General features: G+C 35.2%; 1 protein-coding gene across 1 annotated transcript; it reads left to right on the top strand.

Moving 5' to 3' along the window:
• Positions 1–3,724: 3,724 nt before the first annotated feature.
• Positions 3,725–7,946, top strand: LOC18432159 (prohibitin-3, mitochondrial). The gene is made up of 2 exons (XM_006842269.4): positions 3,725–4,352; positions 7,320–7,946. The coding sequence occupies exons 1-2, from the start codon at positions 3,874–3,876 to the stop codon at positions 7,687–7,689; spliced, it is 849 nt and encodes a 282-aa protein (XP_006842332.1). The 5' UTR covers positions 3,725–3,873; the 3' UTR covers positions 7,690–7,946.
• The last annotated feature ends 7,646 nt before the right edge of the window (positions 7,947–15,592 follow it).

The following is a 15,592-nucleotide window of genomic DNA, read 5'->3' as shown; positions in this document are numbered from 1 at the left end:
TTTAATGATGTACCATATTAGAATGAATTATCATATTGTTGATAGCTATTCATTGGATAGTGGGAGTAAATCACCATTTACCAAATTAGAATTGAATTTGTTATCTCGATTGTAATCAATGCACATTAAAAAAGTCATTGAATTACTCATTCAATGAGCATTCTTAATGCCTTGAAGTGGACTCGAACATCCACCTCCTAAGCTTTGTCAAATTATCATTGTTCTTATTATTTTGACCTATGATCCGAATTTATGCTTTGGACTTAAAGACCAGTGGTGGATTACATGTTTGAGAAACATGCGGAAGCAATGGGCCTTTTTTTTTTCTCTTGGCTAAAAGGTAGATGTAAATAAAATCCAACATGTTGGTAAATAATTGGTAAGGTATATGAGAAATCTCATACAGGTAGCATGAGGTAATGCCATATGCAAAACCATTGAGGCCAAAAATCCAAATGTAATATATGACCACATTGGCAGGGTATATGTCAAATCTCATGCAAGTAGCATGAGGCAATACCATATACAAGGTTGTTGAGGCCAAGAAATCCAAGTGTGGTATATGACCACTTTGGCAGGGTATATGTGAAATCCCATGAAAGTAGCGTGAGGCAATGCCATATACAAAGTTGTTGAGGCCAGAAAATCCAAGTGTGGTGTATGACCACATTGGCAGGGTATATGTGAAATCCCATGTAAATAACATGAGGCAATACCATATACAAAGTTGTTGAGGCTAAGAAATCCAAATGCAGTGTATGACCACTTTGGCAGGTTATATATGAAATCTTATGCAAATAGCATGCGGCAATGCCATATATAAGGTTATTGACGTCAAAAAATCTAAGTATGGTGTATGACAACATTGGCATGGTATATGTGAAATCCCATGCAAGTAGCATGGGCAATGACATATACAAGGTTATTGAGGCTAGAAATATAAGTGTGGTGTATGATCACATTGGCAGGGTATATGTGAAATCCCATGCAAGTTGCATAGGTCAATACAATATATATGGCTATGGACGCCAGAAAATCTAAGTGTGGTGTTTGACTACACTGGTCGAGTATATAAGTGTGGTGTATGATCACATTGGCAGGGTATATGTGAAATCCCATGCAAGTTGCATAGGTCAATACAATATATATGGCTATGGACGCCAGAAAATCTAAGTGTGGTGTTTGACTACACTGGTCGAGTATATAAAATCCCATGTGAAAACATAAGGCAATGTCATGTACAAGATGTCAAAGGGCCTTCAGGCTAAGTGGGAGTTGTTGAAAATGTGGCCTATCAGCGTCTTTTCTCCTGGAAATTTATTTATTTTTAATAATGGTACAAAAGGCATATTGAAGTATATGTGAAATCCCATGTGGTTAACATGAGGCAATGCCATATACTTGGATCCATTTTTTAGCTTTAATAAGATGATGTACTGGAGGGAAAACCCAATGGTGTGTTTGAAATTGGATTCCTTGTAAGAATTTGTTTTTATATTATAGATATTTAAAGTTTATTTAATTCATAAATATCTTTGATCAAATTGTGGAAATGCTTGGATAACATCATATTATGTGAGTCATTAGTAGACTAATGACAGGTTTAGCTCATTACATAAGATTAACAGTTTGGTGGTAACTTATTAATCCTAATTAGCTGCACTTAAAGAAATTAAGATAGGATTTACACTTGGATCTCAACTCCAATAGACCATGAATATGATAGTTACAAAATAAATGAGTTCTCTATAAAATGAGGTTAACCCCTCCAGAAAACATGCTTAAGAAAAATTTTCGAGAAAAGAATGAAATACCGAATAGGTTTGGCAAGAACAAGGTGAACAAGCCTATGCCCAAACCCGAACCTATTCAGAATTCCCATTATAGCAGGGAATTCTGCTCTGTATGGTACTGAATAGGCATCATAGTATTCACCGCTAAAAGTGACGCGATTTGCATCGTTCACTCAAAAGTTCTACTTAGTTTAGAATTTGAGTTGTTTTCATTAATGGCTTCCTTGTCTTAGTAGTATTATACTGTAATTCGCCTATACAAAGGGTTTTACAATAGGGTGGCTCGTCGTTCACTCCTTTTGGTAACGCTTCAAAACTTCCATCACCCCCAAGAATCCTTACTGGCATTACCGAGGGTTTTACAATAGGGTGGCTCGTGGTAGCCTTTACATTGAAGGCTATATGTTGGTGCTACAAGCACATCCTACCCTGAACTGATTTCTATCATTTTTTAGATTGTTTTACATTTCTGAACTGCGTATGACACAATGCCAAATCGACGTCGTAGGTCTCAGAGCCTTCTGCAACATGATTCGCGTTGTTGCTTTTGGGACTAGTATTCTTAGTTTTTGTAGGTCTAAGCCTCTTAGCACATTGCATTTATCTGCCCTCCCAAGGCTTTGATTATTGCAGTAGATATGTGGGGTCTTATTTATGCAAGGGATTCTTCACGGCGACAAGACATCAACTACTATAAGAGGACCCTTGATGAATCTCTCTTCTGTTGATTGAGTAACGTAAGTTTTGGAGTATGTTGTGCTAACTTTGCCTTCCTTTGGCCATTCTTATCTCATTTTGGCCCATCAGAGCTTTGTTGAAGGTTACTTTCCTCAATGAGTTTAGAGGCAATTTGGGTTTACTCAGACATATGTCTCTTCCCCTAAAAACCATGGACTGACAAATCACTGTCCCCTCCACCCTCAATCATTCAACTTGCTGGGATCAATCGCTCTGACTTGAAGGGGTGCGACTCCTTCTAATAAGGAAGGGCCGGCGAAGCAGGATAAACCTTTATGTTTTTCCAACTAAGCTTAGTGGGACTGTGTGCGACCAGTTCCACTTTTCCCAAGGAGCATTCATGAGAAGGTGAATCTTCGTCCGATCATGTCGAGCGTTGTCTGAGCTGGTGCCCTAGCAGCAAAACCACCTAACCGCATTTTTGTCTACCCTTGAAAGGTCTGTCCATGCCCTATATGGTCTGACTCGAGCCGGTGCTTGAAAGAAGGTTTGTGGAAAACAAACGGCTATCTCTTGAAAGCTTGAATTAACCGACATAAAAATTCATCAGTGCTATGGACAAGGTTTTCATGACTTGTATATTTACACGAGTCCTTCCTCCAATATCCACGGTTCCCTTGAAAGCCTGAATTAACTGACATAAATATTCAAGGTTTTCATTAAGGACTAATACCTGAGTCCTCCCTTCAAATCCATTTTAGAGATAGATTTCAGATAAAAAAAACTTAGGAGTCGAGAATCTTTAAATATAAGATAGATGTAGAATGGGTGGTCCCTCCAAAAAAACTAATAATCAACAGTCTAAAATTTTTCTCAAAAAAATTAGACTTCTAACTTTTTTTAATTAAAAAAAGTTTTAAATAATGATAATGATTATCACCCCACCAAAATGATGAAGAGTGATAAACAGTTGGCATTGGGCCCACCAATTGGTTAGGTGGGTCCATTTGTAAACCGTTTATTTAACACACGTGGCTGTAGCTCTTCTATGATCACATGGACCATAAGGTTTGTAGCTCCGTGTACAGGTCATTGGACAGTGTGATGAAGGAGGAGAGATGCGTATCGCCGTCATTTGTCAAAAGTTAGTGGCCATAAGGGAACAGGGGCATTTGTGTCATCTTCGTTGAGCCTGTTAGGGTCATTTCCGTCATATTTGTGCCTAAACCCTCTTCTTCCATTTCCTCCCCACTAAGCAAGGAGCGAAGGGGGTTTAGGGTTTAAGGGCGGTCCATTGTTTGTTGAGAGAGAAAGAGGGGGCCACTTTTAGAGTGAGAAAGAGGGGCTTTCATTCTAGAGAGAGAGTCGTATCATCTGTAGGGAGAGAGAGAGAGAGAGAGAGATGGGCAGCCAAGCAGCGGTCTCCTTCCTCACGAACGTCGCCCGCGCTGCATTTGGTCTTGGAGTCGGTGCGACGCTTCTCAACTCCTCTCTTTACACTGTCGATGGAGGGCAACGTGCGGTCCTCTTTGATCGATTCAGAGGGGTCATTGAAGAAACAGTTGGAGAAGGCACCCATTTCTTGGTGCCATGGCTTCAGAGGCCTTACATCTTTGACATTAGGACTCGGCCTCACACCTTCTCTTCGATTTCAGGGACAAAGGATTTACAGATGGTTAATTTGACGCTTAGGGTTTTGTCGAGGCCCGAGGTTTCGAGATTGCCTGATATTTTCAAGACATTGGGTTTGGAGTATGATGACAAGGTCCTGCCTTCAATTGGGAATGAGGTAATGAAGGCGGTGGTCGCGCAGTTCAATGCTGATCAGCTGCTCACAGAGAGGCCGCATGTGTCGGCGCTCGTGAGGGAGAGTCTCATCAGGTGGGTTTTCTCTTTTAACCCCTGTAATTTGGTATTATTGTTGTTGATCTTTATTTTGCACTTCTATGTTTAGTTTGCCTATCTGTCTTTCTCTCTGTGTTGATAGTTCTTATTGTTCTTGATGTGCCTATTCATTTTGTACCTTATATCACTTTATTTTTACTTCCCCTCTCTCTCATCTCTTTCATTTTTATGTTGATCTCCTCCTGAATTTCTCTCAACTTCCTCTATAAACTATGATGTGGTTGTTATTAATCTTTGTTTGTTCTGTTTGATATTTCTTGAAGCCTGGCTTAACCTAACTTGATAACAAAAGCTTTGGTTCTTCTTACTTCTTCTTACGAGCAAAATCTCACTATAGTTCATTTTCCTTAGTTGCCTTCCCTCTTGTTTTCTTCTTTTTATTTTTCTATCCATTTACCTATTTCTCTTTCTGTCCTCTAGATAAAGTATGCTTAGTTTTTTAGCATGTAATGCAAGGGTTGAGAGCATAGTTAGCAGGTTTGGGAATAATACAATATCGGCAAATATGCTAAACTTGCTTAGTTTTTTAGCATGTAATGCAAGGGTTTAGATTATAGTTAGCAAGTCGGGAATAATAAAATATCGGCAGACCAAAACATCATCAATAAATCGGTTTTATTTCAAAAAGTCGGAGGAAAAAATCGTGTAAAAATATGGATTGCCAAAAAATAAGGCAAGTTATAGAAATGTGAATAGTTTGAATTTGGTTAAAAAACACGTAGTGGTATGTGAAGATGACACTATATAGGATTATGATGTGCAGATATTGGATAGACATATTAAAGCTATTAAACAATAATTTTATAGCCTTACTAGTGTCATGAGAGCAATGCTTTTCTGTTGAAACTTTCAATAAATCCAATCCAGCAACAATGCTTACTCTGTTGTTACAACACAAAACATATCATAGATTTATTGGACGTATAAAATGAAACGACAACAATACTGAACACAATAACTAATTAGCAAATAATAAAAACTATGAACCAAGGTATAGGATTATTTTTCGAAGAAGAAAAAACAAAAAAACGGCATCAATATAAGATTGCAGTTAATTAAAAAAAAAATGCAAAAGACTTAAATATATAAAATATAGGTCCATCCAAAATGCTATCTTGTATACACCAATAAAATAAAAAATAAAAAATAGAATACAAAATTAATCAAACTTCTTTATACATAAAAAAGCAACAAAATGCTTAAGCAAATTTGAATCACATTGAATTCCTAGCTACCTAAATCTTTAGTATCATTGAATCTCTCTCGTGCTCTTTATAATGATGCTATAGGTTTAAAGAAAAAGAAAATAAAAGATTCTTCATTGGGTTTCTCTTCTTCTAATTCTACCTATTATATTGAGATATACGATTATTTTGATCACTTTTTTTGGAGAATATATTGTTTGTATTTTTTTCGTACACTTTTTTAAGGAAAATCATTGGTGAAATTTTTGATGGAATTTTTTGTTAAATCAAGATTCTTAATTTACTCCTACTGTTAATGTATTTATCTTTAAACCAAAATTCAATAATACTAAGTTAATAAAAAAAAATAAAGTTATAAGGAAGAAAAATTTGTGAAATTTTTTTTCAAAAAGGATAAAATCCAGATTTATATATTGGTTCCATTAAGAAAATGTGATTTTTTACGATATTTTGAAAAACTTGGAGTTCTTAACGGATTTTAAAAAATCTTGTTTTAAACAGGGACTTACTAACCCTATGGTTGAGAGTATGATTTCTTTTTATTTATGGAAACAAAATGCACCTACGGCTCACTTTTTTTGTTCCTATCTTTATGACTTTCTATTCTTTTTTTATTTCCCGCACTGTATATTTAACTTTGAAACGCTGAAACACGGATGTGAAATTTCAATTAAGAATTCAACTTTCTATTCTTTTTTCGTGTCCCGTGATTTTTTGAAAAAATCGTGTTTTAAACGAAGAATTGCTAACTATGGTTAAGAGTATGATTTCTTTTTATTTATGGAAACAAAATGCACCTACGGCTCACTCTTTTTGTTCCTCTCTTTATGACTTTCTATTCTTTTTTTGTTTCCCGCACTGTATATTTAACTTTGAAACGCCAAAACACAGATGTGAAATTTCGATTAAGAATTTAACTTTCTATTCTTTTTCTGTCTCCCCCGATTTTTTGAAAAAATCATGTTTTAAGCGGAGACTTGCTAACTATGGTTGAGAGTATGATTTCTTTTTATTTATGGAAACAAAATGCACCTACAGCTCACTCTTGTTGTTCCTCTCTTTATGACTTTCTATTCTTTTTTTCTCTCCTGCACTGTATATTTAACTTTGAAACGCTGAAACACGAATATGAAATTTCAATTTGGGATTCAGACTTCTTTCTGTAACTAAATTTTCAATTAAGAAGAAGTCTTTTTTGTAACCACAAACAGCTTGAATTTTCAATCATCTTCGTCTTAGAGAATTTAATCCCGAGAGTGAAATAGGTGACGGCTGGGTTTTGGATTCAGATATTGGACAAAATGTTAAAAGTTCAACAATGCTCCTAAGCATGAAATTCCAGCATGTTTTGCTCTGTGAAGTGCCTTAACCATTTCGATTTCAATGCAATCCTAACATAAATCTTTTGAGGTTTTTGTCAAAGCCCTGAACCTTCTCTATCACTCTCTTCCTCTTTAGAGAGAGCAAGAGACCTTAACATATGAAACTGAATTCAATTTTGGAAAATTTTCAGTCAAAAACCCGACCTTCCTCGTCCTTACTCTTCCTTTTGGATAGAGCAAGGGACTTAAGCATAAGAAATTTGGTCAAATTTCAAAATAAAAGCTTGTTGCCTGAACCATCCTGTGTGTGTGTGTCCCTTTCTAGATAGAGTGAGGTCTTCAACCTATGTAATTGGGTCCAATTTCAATTTCTAGTCGATACCTGACGTCCTGCTCTCTCTATCTCTTCCGTTTAGGAGAGCAAAGGACTTCAACATAGTGCTTGACGATGTGGCCATCACCCACCTCTCCTATGGAGCTGAGTTTTCAAAGGCTGTGGAACAAAAGCAAGTTGCCCAACAAGAAGCTGAGCGCTCAAAATTCATTGTGGCAAAAGCTGAGCAGGAGCGAAGGGCGGCCATTATTCGAGCTGAGGGTGAGAGTGAGGCAGCTAAGCTCATCTCTGAAGCCACTGGAAGTGCTGGAATGGGGCTTATTGAGCTTCGAAGGATTGAGGCTTCGAGAGAGATTGCAGCCACTCTTGCTAAGACTCCTAATGTTGCCTATTTACCAGGTGGGAACAATATGCTCTTGGGTCTTAACCCCACTTTGGGAGGCAGCCGTTGATTAATTGGTGCTTGCCTTTAAACTTTCATGCAAGGTCTTTATCAGGTTATTTATATGCTGGATGGGAATATTATAACTGTAGTATGATGCTTGCCTGAAAATGATGGACTTCTTTTTTTCCTCTATACATGGGTTTTGACAGTGAGGAAGGCTTGTACAATGGAGCAGTACATGCGATTTTCACTGACTTTGTTTGTTAATACTTTTTGGGCAATGTGCCTGGGTTAATCGAAATAAGGTGAATGAGATTTTTTGTCTGCTTGAGCATTTGGTGCTTTGGCATTCGGATGAATCATTATTGGGTTTTTTGTTTCTTCAAATGATGTGAATCATTATTGGATTTATGAAAATCTATATAGTTATGCACTTGTGTATGCTTGCCAGCGATTTATTTTCTGGCTGTTCTTGTTTTGAATCACCAATGTCATAGATTTATTTTGCATGGTCTCCTTTTCTTCTTGTTTACAGTTTTTTGAAACAATACTGGACCATAAATGCAAGATATATGTTATTGATATCTTTGAAGCCTTGGCAAGTGGCATAGGAAGCATCTCTTTTATATTTCTTCCCTTTATCATTTACTTGAATGAGGCCTTCTTATTTCCAGATCTAAGATGGTGTTGCATTTAGATTGTCTGAAATATTGTTAGCCATGTTGACTATCTTTAAAGAAGACAAAAATTCAAATAGGAAGGAAATCTATTTCTGGTATTTTTCATCATTCTTGAATGTGTAGGCAATGTGCATATTGCTTTCCCTGCGCACCATCCTGAAAACTTATCATTATTAGCAGGGTAAGAGAGGATATGATAAGGTTTGAGAGGTGGTTGGTGAAACAGTTTTTCTGGAGGGGATTTTTTTTAAGCAGTGAATGGAAACTTGGTGAGTCCCACTAGGACTGCACTGTCATGTCCAGAACCAAACACATGGGACCTGGTCAAGTCTGGCTGGATCCCTATATTTGATTATTACTATTATTCGTTTTTGGACTCAGCCGAGTCGCTGACAAACTTGGCCAAGTTTGGGTCAAGACTTGACATGGGCTTGGGACCTTGGTGAGTTCCAACCCAGGTCCTTATATCTTTACACACTGTTGTTTAGGTTTATGATATTTAAATTTTTAGTGGTGAAATAGAAAGAACATCTTAAGAATGAGGTAGCGTATAATCATGGAACTTAGCTGAGAGTATAAAATTGCCTATGGAATTCCTTTGGGGAAAAGAGTTGGGAGTAGCAAAGAGACAAATTTTGACCGGTAACTGCTCTTTTGTCATAAAAGGGTGTGTTTGTCCTGGAAGCATAGATTTTATCCCACTAAAAGGTTCTTCCAACTGGTCTTGAACATTTGTTGCAAGGGATGTGCTGCATATCCTCTATTCAGGTGAGTCAATTGCCCTTGGTATTTGACAGCTCTCTTCTAGATTCACACACACATTCTTTGTTGTTAAAGTCATAAGATGGCTAAATCTTCTGTTCTCTTTGAAAACAAGTCTTGTACCGATATTTCTTTCTTACTGTCAAATTGCTTTCGAGATCTTGAGTTACCAATATTATGGGAAGACTAGACATTTGTTCATTGAATCAGGCTTGGAATTCGGGCTTGGATCGAATTCTCATTTCCTCAGAAATTAAAGGTTCTATGAAAGATCTGGATTCACTCAATGAAATTGGTAAAAGTGAAGGCCTTTATGCAATCTCAAGAAGAAAGTGTAGCCTTTTTTTAAGAACTGTTTCATGACAGTAATAATAACTGTTTCATGACAGTAATAATTTTCATTTAAAATGAACGCATCTGAAAAGAGTTTGGACTTGTTATTTTGCTGTTGGCCCTGAGTGATAAATTGTACAGAGCGCTTGTTCTTGTAAAAACTATCAAGAACCATTGGAACTGACAAATTAACCTTGAAAAGATTTGTTGCAGTGTTACGGGACTCGCCCTAGTCCCAGTCCACTCAGACTTGGACGAGATACATAAAAATGTTTTTCTGAAAAAATCGTAAAAAATATGGAGAAATTTATTTTTATAGAATTTGAAATTTTTGGCAAAAACTGGTGAGTGTTTTTTTGCCATAATGTCTATATATATATATATATATATGGAAAATTGTTTCATATGGGCTGGACCGCATTTGTACATATGCGATCCAGAAAGTGTAAAGCATCCATCTTAAAGATGATGCAAGTGGGTGTTCTATCTAAAAAACAATGGAAACTAATAGGCCAAATGTTTTCTTACTAAAATTATTATTTTTAGTTTTAAAAATTTGTTAAATTTTTCATATTCATGATTTTCATGTTAGAGATTACATGTTCTTAAAAATTAAGTTTTAAAATCCATTTCAAAAATAGATTTATTAAAAGACCCACATTTCTAAAGTCTTGGCCGCATCATATATATATATATATATAGAGAGAGAGAGAGAGAAAGAGGGGAAACAGTTAGGATTAGCCCACTTGTTCATATGAATATATGAGCCAAACGATCCAGATTAAATCTGGGTCGATTTGACAATTACGGATATTCGGTAGTGTTTGAATTTTATTTATTTTTCTACAAATCCATATCAACTTGAAATTTTAGACCTGTATTTATAAAAAATATGTTAATCTTCAAAAAAATATCAAAAAAATATTTTACATTAAATAATTGACCAAAATACCTTGAAAAGTTTCGAGGGTTATTTTGGTTATTTTATTTTTGGAGAATAATTTTTTTATATTTTTATTAGGTGCGCTATAATGAGAAGAACACACATCTAAAATTTGAAGTGATATGGATTTATAAATAAATAAATAAAATTCAAGCACTATCGAACATCTGTGATCGTCAGATCGGTTCAGATTCAATCTGGGCCGTTGGGCTCATATGTTCATATGAACTAGTAGGTTAATCTCAGCCTTTAATTATATATATATTTACAGGGATATTTTGGTTATTTTTCCATGTAAAATATTTTTTTACTATTTTACGAATATTCACTTATTTTTTATCAACACACGTTTAAATTTTCAAATGATTTAGATTCGTAGAAAAAAAATTAAAATTCAAACACTATCGGGCATCCGTGATCGTTAGATCGGTCCAGATTCAATTTGGGCCATTGGGCTCATTTGGGCCATTGGGCCATTGGGCTCATATTTTCTTATGTGTGTGTGTGTGTGTATGTGTGTGTGTGTGGGAAAAGAATCATTTGTTTGATCCAAATTTTAAATTATACATTCTTTTCATCCTAATGAACAATCACTAAAAAGAAAATTTTGAAAACACAATCGAAAAAGTAATTTTTTAGCCTAATTAACATAAGCCATCCATTTTGATAAGATGCTTAGATTTAGGCCTTAGAAGGATTTTTATTTTCCAATTTTTTTTAGATGCCTTTAGTATCATCTGATGAACAATAAAAAAGAAAAATATAATTTTGAGTTTGTAAAAGTTAAGATCTTGAAATTCACCAAATTAATGGTTTAGAGTCGTTGTTGGAGGGGACTCATTTTGAGCATATCTAGGATTCAAATTGAACTTTATTTTTTTAGAGGTTGATTATTGAGATGAAGAGAGTGTGTGTGCAAAATTTTGGGTCGTACAAAAACAACAAACATGGTTTTCTATAAGTGTAGTTGCATTATACTATGATACCACCGTTGCATGATATCACTACCCACACACACACATATATATATATATATATATATATATATATATATATATATATATATATATATATATATATATATGGGAAAAGATGATATTAGCCCACTAGTTCATATGAACATATGAGCCCAACATCTTAGATTGATTCTAGGCCGATCTGACGATCATAGATGTTCGGTAGTGTTTGAATTTCAATTTTTTTTCTACAAATACAAATCACTTGAAATTTTCTCCACTTCCCATTTTTATATATCACTTTTTTTAAGGCTTCGAGAGGAACTAAGCCACTTGATAATATTCATTTTGTAGTCGATATTATTTCAAAAAAAAAATAATCTAGCTGGTGCCAAGGGTTTCATGTAGGCATTGCCATATTCATATGATCTATATATATGATAAGTCTTATATGCATTCACCTAGTTGCACCCATCTATTGTTTCCCACATGGTAAGCCAACAAGCTTGGTTTGATCATGATCAAGGGCTCAAATCATTTTCCTTTTTTTCATTTTACTCTAACAAGGTTCGAGAAAGCCTTGAGAATGTGTAGAGGAGGGATCTTGTCGAGAAAGAATGGCAGCAAGAAAGGTGCTCCAAGAACGGGATCAAGAAGTCCGGAAACAGACAAGGGTTGGAGGCTTCTCTTCTTTTACCTTGGTTGATGTGGATCAGACGACAGTCATGTGAAATCTCTGTTGGAAAAATGATACGAAGTCCTGCATCCATCCCAGGAAAGATGAAGAACTTCAATTTGGAGTTTTTCAAGAGTAGACTCTTTCAAGAAGAAGATGAAGAGCTATCTCGAGGCTCTTAAAAAGGTCAAATTATAAAAAATGCTCCTTATTAGGGCATGTTGCATTTTTAATGATGTATTAGTTTGAGAAATGAAAATGAATTTGGGTTTCTAACAGCCATACCCTTTTTAAAGAGGATCATGATTTAAGAAAAATATAATTTGAGGTCTTGCTTTTGAATTTAGATTTAAATGTTGACGGGCAACAAATGCTCGATATCTATGCCTCTTTAATGAGATGTATATCTACCTGTTATTATTTTAGGAGATAAAAAGCATGGAGTTTATTAAAAGAAAATATAATTGTAAGAAGAACCTCAACTTAGGAATTCCTAATGACAATGGAAAATCATATAGTTGGAGGCTTCTAGGTCCATAATATGTTAATGTTATTATGCCAAACCCTCACATGACGCCTGGGGACAGATATGGGTAGATAAAATCTTGTGATTTTAGATAAAATTGGGAAATTATTAAGCAAGAAGTTACCCTTGATTCCAAATGGGAGATTCTAATTTGAGTAGAAATCATTTCAAAAATTTGTTTGAAACGATTAATGAATAAACCAAATCCCCACTGACGTTGCATTCGATTTATCCAGGCATATGAAAAACTCATTAGTGAAGAAGATAGACCTATTTGAAGGTCCCACCCATAAGATTGCACAAAATGGTGCCCATCAGAAAGTGTTTCATGTGGAAAGTTGGAACTAAATTTAATTTATTTAAACAAGTATGTTGGTCTGTCATCCTTTTTTGTTTTATAGAAAAAGAAGTATGCATTGGAGGGACACAAGACTCCAAATTGGAAAATCTATCATTCATTGACCACTGATATAAGAAGAGAATCCCTGGTGAAAACATTCCGAAAATGAATAAGTTTTCCTTTAGTTCAATTTATCTGTGTATGTGTGTGTGTCGCGCGTGTGTGTAAGCTCCACCACTTTGGTGAACTTAGAATTTTTTGCTTCAATTTTTTTTACCACAAAATACCCTTACAAAAATAAAAAATTAAATTGCAACAATAACTTGTTTGAAAATTTAAGAAATGTATATTGGTAGTTTAAATTGCATCTAAATACAAACGTGATTCAAAAAGTCAAGATACTCTTCTAGATTTGAATTTGAATTTGAATTTGAATTTGAATTTGAGTTTGATTCTCTCAAGATTATGAAATTACATAAATTCCCTTTTCTAAATACATGAACAAGTTCTATTCAAAAGTCAATTATGATTGTGACTTCCTTATATCAAAAATAAAATAACCTCATTGTATATATTTTCTTGATTATATAGTGGTTCGAGTGTATGTATGTAAGCATATACGAGAAATGTATGAAATAAAGCTCAATATGCTTAGTATTGACTCCACAGGGCTCATATACAAGTGATTTAGGTGGAAAAGGCATAAATGTGCTTATGCATTTGTACATGACCTAAGAAGATAAAAATAATGTATGTATAGTTGCCCCTGTGGCTCGAGTATAATGCATTATCAATTTTTTCCTTTTTATATGGTCTCTCACTTATTGCAGAAACTGGCACTCCAAGATCCTCCTTGGGACAGACCCAAGTCCAAGTTTCCTCGATTTTAATGCAGCATTTTCCTCAGAATCAAACAGGGGAAAATGCTCCATGGCGTATCCGAATGCTCCCCATATGTGTCTGAACCTTTGTTTGAACTGGCGAAAAGCTTAACACCTTGTCCGGTATATGGTGCCATGGTGGAATGCCCACAAGGTCCTCTATAGGAGTAAAATTTGAGTCCTATGTGTTCTCAAATCAATTAAGTCTTGGAAGATATTTTTTAACAGAAAGGTAATCTTTCCCATTGTTAAGTTGGGAGGACTTGGTAATGCCCCTAACGCCTGCAATACATCCAAAAGAAACTTGAATGGTTGTTGAATCCGATATATAGGATTATGTGTTGCAGCATGTCCATTCAACATGACCTGGAAACCGTAGTATCTGATAATGGAATGGTACTTCAAATGAAAAGTTTCAATGGTAAAAAGTCTCAAACAAGGAAAAGTTCTTTCAATATGGATGAATTTGGAGATCATAGCTGAAAATAATGAAGAAAGAATTAGTCACAAACAATTATATCTGGGTTTGGGCGGACTTTGGTGTTTATTCCAACAATCCTTCTCGCACAGGTACGTGCACAAGAAAAGCCGGGAGATTGTTTCTCGTATATGTACATATGAAAAACTCTTAAAAATGTCTATAGGCGAAATTGAATAGTATTTTGTCTTGCCACGGACATGCTATATCCATTGCGATTTTGTTTTAAAAATTGTCACTGATCTACGTGAGCCGTGCTTGTTTCCTATGTTTGGTTGAAAGAGACTATTGGTAGCCATGCTTGGTAGAGAGAGAGAGGGTAGTGGTACCCATACTTGGTAACAAGGTTTTAAGAAGAAAATTGGTAATTAAATCGCGCAATTAGATTTCCAATCCGGTTCACTGGATTGGCAACCTGTCTAGTGTACCGGTGATCAAAAATTCAAGAAGCATAGAAAAATAGGGCTGATAGAACCTGGTTTTCTCGTAGAACTGGCTAGAACCAGCCATCATGGTGAGAATCGGCTGGTTTGTGATATTTTGTTGGAATTGGTTCATCCTTGATGATTCTTGATCCGGAACGGCCAGTTCCAAACTTGGTTGTTATGGGTCAACGGAGTATCGAAATCAGTTTAGAGATTGTGCATTGAAGCTCTGTTCAAGCGAAACCTTCACAAAGTGTTTCAAAAATAGGACCGGTGGGTTGAACTCATGGCCCACTGGTTCGAATCGAACTTCGCCAAATTAGCAAATTGGATTAGGAAGTCTGAGATGTCTGTATAAACCCTCCTTGAAAAAAAATTTGAGAGAATTGGAAAAACCAAAAAAAATAAAAATAAATCATGCAATAATTGTTGTAGATTGGAGTAAAAATTTCTCTACAACAGAAACCCTAAAAAAATCTTACAGAATAAAAACAGAACATGCTTTTTACGAGTCCATAAACTCATATGTAGAGATGCGTCCCTGCTTCATGATCCATTTTTTGGATGGATTTTGGGCATGTCTTTGATATCTAATATGGAAATTAATAACATAAAAAAAATCAGTTTTAAATATAAAAAATGATAAAATATTGAAGAAACTTTTTAGACCTTTGATCTCTATTTTTTAGAGGAACCACTGCTTTATAACTATCTCTAGGAAAAAAAAAAAAAAATTTTTTTTTTTTTTTGACAAAAGAACTTAAGACGTAGTGCTATAAAAACTCACTATTACCACCTCGAACCAAGCGCAGTTCATACCTATCTTTAGATATTTGACATGTCAAGGGATACAAGTGTAAGATTGCATCCCACACGCTAAAACACTTTCAAAAAACAAAATATATCTCTTTTTAAGAAAATCCCATGGTTTTGGACGAATATTATATTATCAAGTAAATAGAAAATTTAT

Source organism: Amborella trichopoda, chromosome 13 (assembly GCF_054954075.1).
Source record: "Amborella trichopoda isolate Santa Cruz 75 chromosome 13, AtrichopodaSantaCruz75HAP2 v2.0, whole genome shotgun sequence".
NCBI lineage: Eukaryota > Viridiplantae > Streptophyta > Magnoliopsida > Amborellales > Amborellaceae > Amborella > Amborella trichopoda.
Note: the sequence above shows the minus strand (reverse complement) of the source record. Positions and strands in the feature narration are given on the sequence as shown.

What these genes read in the sequence shown, in the direction of transcription:
- LOC18432159 (XM_006842269.4), top strand. Translation starts at nt 3,874, where the DNA reads ATGGGCAGCCAAGCAGCGGTCTCCTTCCTCACGAACGTCGCCCGCGCT. An exon ending in GTGAGGGAGAGTCTCATCAG is followed by an intron (nt 4,353 to 7,319) that starts GTGGGTTTTCTC and finishes TCTTCCGTTTAG; the next exon opens with GAGAGCAAAGGACTTCAACA.